The following is a 12,815-nucleotide window of genomic DNA, read 5'->3' on the forward strand; positions in this document are numbered from 1 at the left end:
TCTCAGTGCACTGCGGTGAGGGAGAGCCAGCCAGCGCCAAAATGACCCTGCCTTGGGAGACCAGCGTGGTTTTGTATGAGCAAACCTTTCCACGTTCCGAATGCACTGGCATCTCCTATCTTCAGGTATCTTCATATGCTTTCGTAATAGAAGGACATTAAACAGCCCACTTATTCACAGAAGCTGCTAAGGTAACACCTCTAGCTGCACCTACTCACACAGTGAGCAAAGCTGTCTGTCACTGTCTCCTGTTTCCCTCGCCTACCTACAAGTCCACTTCCTGACAAAATGCTGCTTCCCAACAGCGCCCACCACAAAAGTGCCACCAAATGCCACAACTCCAGCAACTCCCCAACAGACCTCGTACTTTGTGGTGTCACATTTGTCGGGTTGGTGTGCGTGAGGCACTCAGCACCTACCTGACCCCTCCAGCGACCAAAGGATACTTTTCTACAGCCAGAAGTGCCTCAATACATTTGCTAAACTGATACTAGCTGCCCTTAGTTAACCAAAACTTTGGGAGTAAGCCCTAATGCTCCCCAGCAGCCAACTCACTCACACCAGCCAGACTTCCAGCACATCATTATGCCGCTCATGCACTCTCCTTTTGGGGATCCTGCTTCTATCTCTAGCCTGCAAGAATGCAGGTAGACATGCATGCTCTCTCAGTGCCTCTCTGCATGCCCAACAGACTTCCTGCTCTGCACCATGTAATTGTCAGCTATGCATGGTGCAACACTGCTGGATTTTCCTCCTGTTTATTTCCCCTGAGACTGATAAGCCTTGCCAAACTGGCACAAATAAACCCCAAGAAGGGCTGGCACTGCTCTGGTGCTTGGTCATGACTGCAGCTTTCATTTCCTGACAGCTACTGCTTCTTAAGCAACCTCACCTGCTGTGACAACTTCGCGGCTGCAGCGGCGAGGCCGGTTTCGATGGAGGCGACCCTTGTTCCCTCCCGCACCGGTCTGTCTTGCCGAGGCACTGAGGGGCCGACTCGTGCTGCAAGGAAAGCAATCAGAGGTGAGGCAGGTGCAGAGTGCCCATGTGAGCTCCATAACCACACACTGGGCAACGGGACTGCCCTCCTGAGCAGGAGATGGATGTGCAATGTCACAAGCTAAGAAATGGGCCGCTTGTCACACAGCAAGCTGTGGAGAATCCTTCATTAGTGGCCACAGCAAAGGGTGCCCAGGGATCCCCTGGCCTTGCACTGCCTCTGGTGAGCTGCAACAAAAAAACAGCCTTCCAGAACATCAGCATTGGCTGAACCCAAAGGAGACCATTCCTACTTGTTTCTCTTTACACAACACTAAAAGCCAGGGCTGATCAACTGTCTGGGCTTTCACTACTACGCTACTGCCACCAATCCTTCCTTCATAGGAGCATGAAGAAAAATAAATCAAAAACCTACCCCAAAAAACACTTCTCCTGCCAACTGATTGATGGAGAAAAACTAACACATCGGTACAAGTCCCAGTATGTGAAATCTTCCCCCCCTGTACTGGAAAGGTTTAATCCTTCACATTACAGAGAAATTGCTCATTTTTGGTCTTACAGTTTCCGCATTCCTTGAAAAATGGCTGGTTCCTTAGGGACCTGCATGGCTTAGTCTGAGTAGCACAAATTGTAAGAGCTTACCTGTTGGGCTGTAAGGGGCATCATCAGAACTTTTCCTTTTCTTTGATCGAGATTTGAATACTGGATTATCTTCATCCGATTCAAGAGAAGGGTAAACTACAATAGGAAACAAAGAGTAGTTTCAGTGTAGGAGACAATTATATAGTGCAGAGAGGCCCACTTGCTCTATACAGCGATGGTGACCACAGGTATTACAGCTAGAAGAGCAAAGGCCCCCAGAGGTACTGCTGAGAGGTAACAGCTGGAAACCATCTGGGGACATTCTCCTGCTCTTATCCACACTACACTCAGAAGCTGATGTCACTGAGTTGTGACCAGCTACTTTTAGGGTACACAGAGAAAGTTCTCAAACAGGAAAAATGAGTCTCCCTCTTGCCTGTGGAGTGGCAGCATAGCTGGAAGAAAGACAGACGGGGTTCTTTATCCCAAGCTAGACTGAAGCCCTCCTGCTCTGCACTGTGCAAAGACAAGATGTGAATCTGCACACCAAGGAAACACACGGAAGGGGCATCTGCAGATATGAACAAATATGCACGTGTGCACACTTACTCAGTCTGCTTTGTTGTGCTTACCGTAATCTGAATCTTTAAAACAGGCATCTAAGTGATCCTGATCTTCATCATAATCTTCAATATCAATACTGTTTTTTGTGCTTTTCTTTAATAATCGTTTGCCAGCGTTTTTGTTGCCACCGCCACCTGCTTTTTTAGAGTTCTGTGAGGAGATGGAGTTATTCTTGGCCTGGTTGGTCCCCCAGGAGGCCTGCAGGCAGGAGTCCGACGACTGGAGGTTTGCCATGGATAGCATGCCCTGGATTGCTTCCTGTGTGCTGGGTGAGGCAGGTGGCTGACTGCAGGAAAACACGGAGAATACAGAAGCTATCAGCAATTCCATGAAAACACACACCCCTCACAAATAGCTGACTTCTTTCACCTGATAGTGCTGCTAGAGCAAACTTCCTATTGCTGTGCTTAAAGCAGGTGGGCAACCAGCACTGGTTATTTTTACTTTAAGAGCAACATTACCATGCATTAAATTTAGGCTTGCTGCCTTGGAAGTCAGGAAGCTGTGAACCACCTGGCTATGCATGTGATATGCAGCTCTTTGCTGTCGTTGCTGGTGTGCAAGGACAGAGGTCAGGTAACTTTTCAAAGCTCCCAACAATGCAGCAGTTCTACCCCCCAGCTCTGAGCGTGTGAGCCCCTCACTCGTACACCCAAATTCCCACCTTCCTGTAACAGAGCTAGAGCGGGCAAGAACCATGTTTCCTTCACTGAGCTGAAGGATGAGGCCCCTGCTCTTGGCCAATGCCTTCCCAAACTCTTTTCAGACTCCTCCATCCCTTCCTTCACATGACAAAATGTGAAAGCAAAGCCTGAAGAAGGAGAGGGGGAACCACAGCATGCAGGCTCTCCTGCAGCCCAGTAAAGGGAAAAGCTTGGGAAATGAAAAGGGGTGACTGAGCAGTGGCATCACTGCACGAAGCAGCCTGCACAGCCAGGGCTGACAAAATATGGACTGGATGAGAGGACTACAGGGTGGTGAAAACTTTGCTCATCTCATCAGAAAACATTAATTCTGCAAAATGCAGAATACCCCATCAAGTATTTCCAGAACCATGGAGTTCAAACAGTGAAATGCAGAAAACACTGCAAAAAAAGTTATGCAATAGAAGCCCCTAACGTACATCATTTCCCAAGTAAATTAGCAGTACCATGTCACATTCATTTATTTGATCTTAATTTAATCCTCTTAAAGCCTTTACAAGACTCTGGATAGAGTAACATATAAGACATAGAAGGAGTTTCTGGGCACTAATTGCATTTATAAATAATCCTGAAAATGAGTTAAGACTGCTGTCGGTAGCTAGCAGCTCAAGGAATAAGAGAACATCGAAACATTTATTTAGTGAAGAGACATTTTAATCCCCTTATTATCGTGCCAGATGCCTTAGCCTCCTCCCTGACAAAGGCATATTTTTGCACCACGTATAAGAAATTAACATATTTTTTCATTTCCTCCCCCAAACAGTTTTTGCAAGCACCGGACTCTCAAAACAGTGCAAACAGACCATCAAAAACTGACCACTAAGTGGGCAAATCAGAGAGGAACTGCCTTAAGCAACACAAGCTTCAACAAATAAATTGTGGAATATGATCAAAACCAGTGGTTCTGAGTCAAACCACAACCTGAACGTGTGGGTAACATGTCTTAAAGAGAAATAGCTGCATATGGAACAAAGTGTTTCTCATTAGGGCATGTGCTTGCCTGTGCTTCTATTGAAAGTATTTCAGCTTTCTAAGCCAAAGAAAAAAAAAGGAGAGAGAATTGAGAAGTAATTCTTAAGCTCTTGAAGGCCATATCCCCTTTCTGTAGCTTCACGATAGTTAAAAAACAAACACAACCAACACATTTATGAATGTAAACTACGAGTCCCAGCTATGACCTATAACTTCAAAAACGGGAGCAGAGCTGGAGAAAAGGGCGCTCTAATGAACAGACTGACAGCAGCTCATGCCTCTTGCAGTGGGCTCCACTCCAGCATTGTGCACGGCTTCCCTTTTGGGGATCTTGTTGCTTCTTTTTACTCTCATAAAGCGACTCCGCAAAGGACCCTTTAATGCTGTTAACAGAGGGGAGGAAATAAAACTCATTCCAAATAACACCTCCCCCAGGGCTGAGCAGGGAAGGGCACATCGCTCTGTGCCTGCACAGTCCTACGGGCAACTAGCTCTTAGGCCTAGTAAGCCTAGGGGTCTTGGCATCACAGGGCAGCTTCTTGCTGCCAGCAGTATCTTCATTAGGGAGCAGTGCACAGAGCAGCCCTTTGGGCTATGCTCTGGGGCTTTCACAAGGCCTGTTTCCCTCCTGGACTTGACAGAAGCATGCTTTCCTTGACATCATGCTCCAGAGCAGGTGATGACAGGCAGGCAGCTGTGATTGCTGATGAGAGCACGCATGGTTCAGCCCCAGCACGTTAAGGCTTTCCCTCCTAACCGAGGCTGGTCCCCACTCCTGGGCACAGGACCTTCCCAGTGCCCTGAAGGGATATAACGCAGGGAGCCAGGGCTTCCTTTCACATCCCACCACTCTCCAAGGGTTCAACACCTATCAGCAGAACCTCTTCCTTTCACATGCAATTACTGAATCTTTCACCTATAGCCTCATACATAGCAATTGAATGTATTCATTTCAGTGCAATACAACTCACTGAAGGCTGTCCTCTCCCCTGGTCCCCGTGCTGCCTGCACAGCAGCAGGAGGCACTGAAGGGCAATGGGGAGGGGAGGTAGTAACCTCATAAATGCTTCACTAAGTAACTATCTCCCAGGCTCACCCCAAGACTTGGGAAAATAGGTAAGGGCAAAGGGAAGTCAGAGGAAACACTGAACATTTTCTAAGTGGAAATAACTAAAAGCATAACTGCCTCATGAGGTTAGACAAAAAAAGAAGCAGAACCTTCTTGGAGTTGTAAACAGATCAAAATCAGCAATCAAAAACTATGACTGGGGAAATCCCAGCCAGACACACAAGAAGGAAAGGGCCGTGCTGAGGGCCAAGCAGCTCACGGTGAGAAGCTGCAGAATCTCCATCATCCCTAAATATGGAACTCTGCAGGGCAATGCCCTGGATAACCAGGTCACACTTCACAGCTGGCCATGCTGTGATCCAGCAGCTGCACAGATGTCTTCTCAAGGTCCCTTTCAGCTGGTTTTGTCCTGGAATACTGCATGTAGGAACTGCTGAAAAACACTGATGCATGTGAGGAGGAGGTAATAAATCACTATTCTCCCTCCGTGATGGTTTCCCCATCATTTCTGCATTTCCTCTTACCCTCCCTACAGCAAGATGTAAATGAACCACGAAGAAGTGAAGCAGAGACAGTAATGGCTTGTCAGCATTTTGGAGAAGTGACAAATGTATAGAACTGTGAAACTTAACTTCAAGTACAAAATCGGCATTTTCTTCCATTTTTTAATCAAACCTGGGAACAAATAACTTGCTCAGTTCAAAATCACATGCCTCTTTAACTTTTTTTTCCTATATTCTGTTTGTTTTCACATTTACGGCAACCTTTCTGAAGGACCTCTCTCATCTCTTCCCATCTTGCTACCACTGGCATAGGTGTAGAAAATGTACCTCTCATGTAACCTACATGAATGCCATCAGGACTTTTGGTCAGCTGAAAAAGACAATCTAATGTTTTACTGAATCAAGCTTCACACAATCCAGGTAAGGTCTTTCAGCAACAGCAACAACAAAAAAAAACCCTGTCCTGATTCCTAAGTTACTACTGAGGGTCAGCAGCTTTAGTGCTGGTCCTGTCTGGGCTACATGCTTCCCACCTCCAAGCTGACCACTGTGTGAGCAGAGGATATTCCACATGGGCTGCCTGCTCTACTGCGTTCAGGAGTATCCAAAATATACATAAATATGTATAGGTATGTAGAAAAATACATACACATACATAGCCCTTAAGAACCATAAAAATAAGAATGCGGAGAAAGACGAAAATTGTTTCTGAGTCAGGCAGGATCACACTGGCATTACACTGTGACACAGAATGTTTGCATATCAGGTTTCTTTCTTTCTATTTTTTTTTAAAGCATGTTATAGCCATTTAAAAAGCCTGGCATAATTACGAATTGAAACATAGCAATTTCATTTATCAGGAGCTTTTTTCAATCAAGCTGCAACACACACTGCCAAAACCTAATTGTTTATACAAGAGCCAAAATTGATATGACACATTCCCACTGAACTACCGCACACAGTGCAGTAACTCATGCAGAGTTTAGTTATGTGACTGCATTTGCGACTTTGATTTCAGAAACCACAAAGTCTACAAATAGACTCAATATAGAGCCCAGGTTGAAGGGGAAAAAATGAAAGGTCTGAGTACTATTCCATTTCTGAATGGCAGTTTTAACCCATGGCAGGCAGCGAAATATAGAAGTCAAGAAAAAGGGAGGATCTTTGAGGACCATTTCTTTAATCTATATTTTTAGCTTCCCTCTGCATTTCTGCACATCATAAGCAGGCAATGAACCATACTGTGTGTAAAATAGTCCTGTACACATGTCCAAGGCAGTGCTCTTAAAATGTCTGCCATTTTCTTCTTTTATATATTGGGAGCTTCATGTGTGGGAGTCCTATTACACCAGCAGCTCTATCTCCACAGTGAAACACACCTAACAACCTGCCCAAATGTCTAATTACCTGCCAAAAGGTGAGCGTAACTTTGATATAAACACTGGTTCCATTACACACCATAATGCAGAATGAAAAATGAACTCAGAGGAACTGCTAAACCTACCAGTACCAATATGAATATTTCAGTGGTTTTTGAAGACCAAAACACTTGAGAGATGAGGAAAATCCAGAACCCCTATCACATTTGGGCTCAGACAACAGAAAACATTGTATTTCCTGGGAGCTGCAGACACACTGGTACCTCTCTCCATACTCTCCGCACCCACTGGTTTTGAACTACTCCTTCCTAGAGGGATGGCGGTAACAGAAGAAAACCAACACCAAACTGAGACTGGATCTCTTCCTTAGAGATAACAGCCCTGTCAAGATACGCCTTCTAAGTACAGCTGCTATGCAACTTGATTTTAAAATCAAATTTTCACCTGCAGTCCTGCCATGAGACACCATTGGAAGAAGTGTCATGGGAACACATTAGGAATGAACAGAAACTCTTAGAGGAGACTTGACATGCTCACCCGTTGTACTCGGGGGTGAGGATCTCTGCCAATGTGCTGCAAAAGTAACGGACTCTAAACGCTGATGCACATAGGCAAGTCTGGCTCTCACAGGGCTGGTACTGGTACTTCACCATGGGTATACTGTGAGTGAAGGCAGTCTGCATAGTATGCTTTAATCTCCTGTAATTATCTATGCTGTGAAACAGACCATTACCTAATAAACAGAGCTATGTTGGAACATCCTTTGGTTCAACAATGTTCCCTCATTTAGATTTCTCTGAAACTCTGTTACCAGATTGCAGCTTATAAAGAATTCCACCTATCATCTTAACATTAAAAACCTCTCCACCTCACTGATAAAATTTGCTCTTTATGGTTTCCTTTGATAACTTATTCCATATGTTCCCCTTTGACCATGAGACATATCTTTAAGAATTCTCAGTTATGGCTTTTAACTTCCAGTCTTTCCCAGGTTTAGATATTATCTTCCTCTCTGAGGGAAACTTCTGATTCCACTTTAGCAGGTCCTTTCGAATGTTCTGGCCACGCACACCCAACACTCACAGGGCACAGCCTGGGTGAAAAGGATGGCACCAATTTCACTTTGCTAACTCTGTTCTCAACTCTCAAACCCACTAATACTGCTGTTTTTACTTTCTGCACAGGATATGAGGCTTTGCATAGTCAAGGTAGACCTAAAGAAAGCAGGGAAGAAGAGGATGCTCTGGGGAGTCCACAGGTTCCAAACATATGAATCTGGTTCCTGTGGAGCAGTGGAGGGTGCTTAGGTTCTAAAAATGGAACAAGATGGGTTAAGAGTTCTCACTCTTAACCAGCCATCTGAGAGGGAGAACAGGGCATAGGACATAGCAGTATATGTCTGCTGTGCCATTCTGTTCATATTAGCTGTAAAACCAGTTGATGTTTCCAGAACTCCTTCGCAGGGCTCTAGTCCCAAGGTTTGAATTAAGGAAGACATTTCCATATGTGAAAAGTCCTACTCAGCTTCTTTTGAAATGGCAAGCATATCCTAATTCTGTTATCTGTAGTTTAAGATCAGACTTGGCATGTTAAGAGCGGAGGCAGTGAACTCAAACTGCATTCACTGAGCTTTCTCTTCCTTTTGAATGATTCATCTATTATAGTAATATTGTTAAAATGGATGTTCAGCATTTACAGATGTGAAACGCCTCTATTTGTTTAAATTATACCACCAAAATCTTTCCCACACACTTTTTCCACCTCTCCCTCCAGTTCATGGGATAAAGGAAGAATTTGATTTCTGGAGAACAAGCAAAGTTCATTCTCTCACTCTCACACACAGAACCATAAAAGAAAAATTCTTGCTTACAGTTTAAGAGTGAAAAACATCCCTTTGTGCATACCTGTTGGTGTTATACTCTAAACCCCCAACTTCCTTGCTTGCCTGCAAAAGGTCAAGAATTCCTGCTGAACTTCCACTCTCTTTCTTTACTTTGGAATTGCGCCCTGGCTTTGCCTCTGTGTCAATGTGAAGTAGATCTTCATCCGATGAGTCATCACTCTGCAAAAACAAGAAAAAGGCTCAAAAATGGGAACTAACTAAGTTAGTCAACAAAGAACAACACAAGGATTTCTACAGCCTGCTGCTCTTGCAAGATGTAGGGCTGGCCTTTCTATGTTGCTCTTGCTAACAAGAGGTAACAATAAAAATTAGACACATAATGAAATCAATCTCCTTCCAGCCTGTAGACACGGCAGGTTTTCCCGTTCCCTTGCAGCAATGGAGATCTGATCCTATGCATGGGATCACATCACACCACTATACCAGCAGTGTTTCCAGGTGCTGTGTTCCCTTGCCAGCCATCCTGCCCATTTTTCAGAACAGAAGACATGAATTTATGGCTGTTTCTTTGTCTGCCCAGACACCTTTCACAGCAGAGTTCTGGGTCTTGCAAGACTCAATGTAGCCAGCTCAGGCACAGGGACAGACCCACTTCTGTCATCCTTGCTGCAAGAGGACAGGAAAATCCAACAGAGCAATAGGATAGACATGCATGAGTGTACCATCCAAGGACGTTAAAGGAAGCTATCTGCATCTATTTGGAGCTAATACCTCTCTGCACTGTAGACAGTCATAAAACAACTTTTTTCTCCCTTCCTGCCTGCTTTCAGGCCTCTGAAGTCCTAGCCATTATTGCTTAGAGTGTCATTACTGGTTTCTGCAGGAAGTGTTCTCTCAACTTCTGTGCAGTGAGATGTCAGCATGTTTTGCCCTGCTCCCTGTGCACCATTCTCCAGACTTCAACACAGACTGAGGCAAGGAGACAGGCACTATTAAATATCCCTGAGCCAAACCAAGATGATAAAGATGGCTGAGCTTGAGGGCCAAAAATTCCAGTCACCTACAGTTTTGTGTTAACAAGTTATTTTTCTTTCTGTGACTGATTCAAATATCATAACATGGATTTATGTTAACTACAGCTAGACAAAACATTTCAGCATGTCATTTAATTTCCAGCATTGAGCTACAATGCTAACACAAACAAGAGCAAACTCATGTCTGTGCTGTTAAGCTTCTTACTCTTCTCCAAGAGAGTCATCAGGCACTGGAACGGGCTGCCCAGGGGGCAATGGAGTCACCAACCCTGGAGGTGTTCAAGAAACATTTAGATGTTGTACTGAGGGACATGGATCAGTTGGAAATACAGGTGATATGTGAACAGTTGGACTGGATGATCTAGGTGGTCTTTTCCAATCTTGGTGATTCCATGATTCTATGATTCTTCACGCTAAGTGTCAACAGGCAGATTGACACTGCATCAAGTTAGGGACATGCTAAAATATCAGGTTGAGCCAAGGGCATGCTAGCTGTAAGCCCATAAAAGGCAAAGGGAGAATCTATTAGATAATAGTAAATAAAGCTTTTAATGACTACATAATGGGACTTGTAGTAATGTGAAACACCACATGACACGTTCAATTCTATTAGCATTACTCTGAGTTTCCTTTGTCAAACGGTGCCAATTTATGTTTAGTCTTTAAAATGTCTGAGTGCTACTTATTCTGGGCAGACTGGGACTGCAGAATGATGTAGAGGATATGACAACAACCTGTAAGAAATCTGCATATTACCACCATTCCCTGTACTGTGCTACCACCTAGCATGGGCAGGAAAAAAAATGCTATTACCGTGTGAATGGAAGTCATTGGTGATTACACCACAGCATACTGCGCACCTGCCATTAAATACTGCCTGGCACGTCTGAGCCAAGGTTCCAGGCAATTTTTGGGTAAGATTCCACAAACTCTAAGAGATATATAATGGATGCTTGCTTGTGATAGGAACAAAATTCACCGTACCTTATATGACACCGACTCCACCTTTGGCTTTTTAACAGGAGTGTGCTGTAGAGTGTCTTTTTTATCTGAAAAAACTGAATTAAAAAAGGGAAAAATGAAGTCATAGTCCTCTTAAAAAAAAATAATAATAATAAATAGCACTCCTAAGCCTGAACTTCAGAAACAATTCAAATCCAGTTCTATTTGACTGACAGTTAAGATATGGTTTTCTTTACAGTAAATCAGATAACACGAAGAATAATTTTGGACAACCAACACAAGATTTGTCGTGCAGATACAGACAAAAAGGAAATATCCTTACAGGGCAGTTCTCTCTTTGTAGTGTTTTTCTTCCTTCTGATTGGAAACTCATCAATTTTTAGCTCACCATCATCTGACACATATTCATATTCATCTCGTACAGGTTTTGCTTTATCTTCCTTAAAATTCTGCAGTGACCCGAACACACTGGTATTCAGCTGGGTTTTTACTCCCTTTGAACTGAAAGAAAAAAATATATATATATTAGAAATCAGTATCAATATACAGGCTGGAAATCATTTTGGGAACAGATGGAGAGGAAGACAACGAGTAATTTTCCTCACACAGAAATCTCAGTCAGCCTGAACACTTACAGAGGTGTCAGAGCAATTCAAATCAGATCACAAACTCATTTCTGTACCTACCATTTTATCTCCAAATACAATGCAGAGCAGAGTGGCGTTCCTGACTTCATATAAGCCCTACACCATTAAAAGCTGTCTCAAAGTGTATGATATATGTAATGCAGGCACAGCATGGAATTTTGCCAGTGTTTATTTAATATATTTTTTAAAATGCACCCTGAATAGGATCTGCAAAAAAATAATTGAATATAACAAAATCAAACTAGGAAGAACCCAAAGTGGTAAAACACGAGATACAGCCTGAGTACTGAAGGCAGAAATCTCAACCTTCAATTAAGCAGGGTTCTAGGTAAATCAAGTTCTGGACTGAAAAACTAAGTGTATTTTCTACACTGACCAGAAAGGCAGAGTTGCACCTAGTGGCAATTAAAAAAAAAAATCCATAAATAATCAGAGGATTTTTTAACCTCCTTTCTTAAATAATGAATATTGTTCTAGTTTTAACTTACCCAAGTAACTTCTTATTAGCGAAAGAGAATGTAAATTTGTTGTCTTTATTTCCTGATAAAGGCGTCTTCTCAGATTTGTGCTCCTCTTCCATTTTTAGTAGTGAATCAGGCTTACTGTTCTGAAAGGCAGAAAGACCCCCAAAAAACAATACAATCAGTCAAGTGAGTTGTTAGTATTTCGGATTCCTAGATAATGGCAGAGAGTTTGTTGATCTTTATGCAGAAAAATATATTCCTCACAAACATGCTAAGTAATGGACAATTATAGTACTCCCTAGATAAGCTGTGTTCTGTTTAGTTCAGGGACTTGTCCCCATTCAAGAAACACTTCAGCACCAGTTAGCAGTGCCCACCACAACCAAGCCTGATGCCAGATTTAAATTCTGCTCTCTTACATTGGAACCGATTGAGGTAAAATATTAAACACTGCTCTTCAGCATCATGCTTGAGCAGCTAAGGGCAGAATCTAGCCCAGCACCTGTAAGCTCACAAATGTGACTGCACTTTATTGCCAGGTTCCATCTACTTCATTCTCACCTTCAGAAGAGCTTGAGTTATATATATGAATTTAATAATTTCATACCGAAGTCATTCAGTCTTTGATGAACTTTTAAGCCTAGCCCTAATCCTTTCCTAATCTGTACTGGCTGGGTGACCTGATCACACTAGCCATGATAGTTGTTAACACAAAAAAAATTCAATTAGATGTCTCTGTCAAGAAGTCAGGACTCTCAGTAGCTTCCTCCACATGAAAAGACAATTCTGTCCAAGGAATTTATTTGCACTGAAAAATCTCACTATTAAAAGTCTTCTTTCTAGCCTTACCAAGAATGAGAACAGATAGTTCAGCATATACTTTTAAAGAATGAGCCCCATACACCTTTATCAATGCTTGCTTTGTTATTTTCTGCTCAAAAACTATTCATTGATAGTCACACTCTGCGTAGGAAGACCTATGTACATTTCCTACCCTTCTGTGTGGCAAAATCAGCAAAAAAAAAAAAAGAA

At 43.1% G+C, this 12,815-nt stretch overlaps 1 protein-coding gene across 1 annotated transcript in view; it reads right to left on the reverse strand.

Moving 5' to 3' along the window:
• PHF2 (PHD finger protein 2) overlaps nucleotides 1–12,815 on the reverse strand; it is a 42,510-nt gene that overhangs the window by 4,054 nt on the left and 25,641 nt on the right. Inside the window, exons 14-20 of the mRNA XM_031555507.1 lie at nucleotides 11,808–11,926; nucleotides 10,995–11,173; nucleotides 10,694–10,767; nucleotides 8,737–8,894; nucleotides 2,214–2,491; nucleotides 1,642–1,737; nucleotides 893–1,002 (exon numbers count right to left, since the gene is read on the reverse strand). Coding sequence (XP_031411367.1) covers nucleotides 893–1,002; nucleotides 1,642–1,737; nucleotides 2,214–2,491; nucleotides 8,737–8,894; nucleotides 10,694–10,767; nucleotides 10,995–11,173; nucleotides 11,808–11,926 — 1,014 coding nt within the window. The remainder of the gene's footprint in view (nucleotides 1–892; nucleotides 1,003–1,641; nucleotides 1,738–2,213; nucleotides 2,492–8,736; nucleotides 8,895–10,693; nucleotides 10,768–10,994; nucleotides 11,174–11,807; nucleotides 11,927–12,815) is intronic.

Source organism: Meleagris gallopavo, chromosome 14, assembly GCF_000146605.3.
Source record: "Meleagris gallopavo isolate NT-WF06-2002-E0010 breed Aviagen turkey brand Nicholas breeding stock chromosome 14, Turkey_5.1, whole genome shotgun sequence".
Classification (NCBI taxonomy): domain Eukaryota; kingdom Metazoa; phylum Chordata; class Aves; order Galliformes; family Phasianidae; genus Meleagris; species Meleagris gallopavo.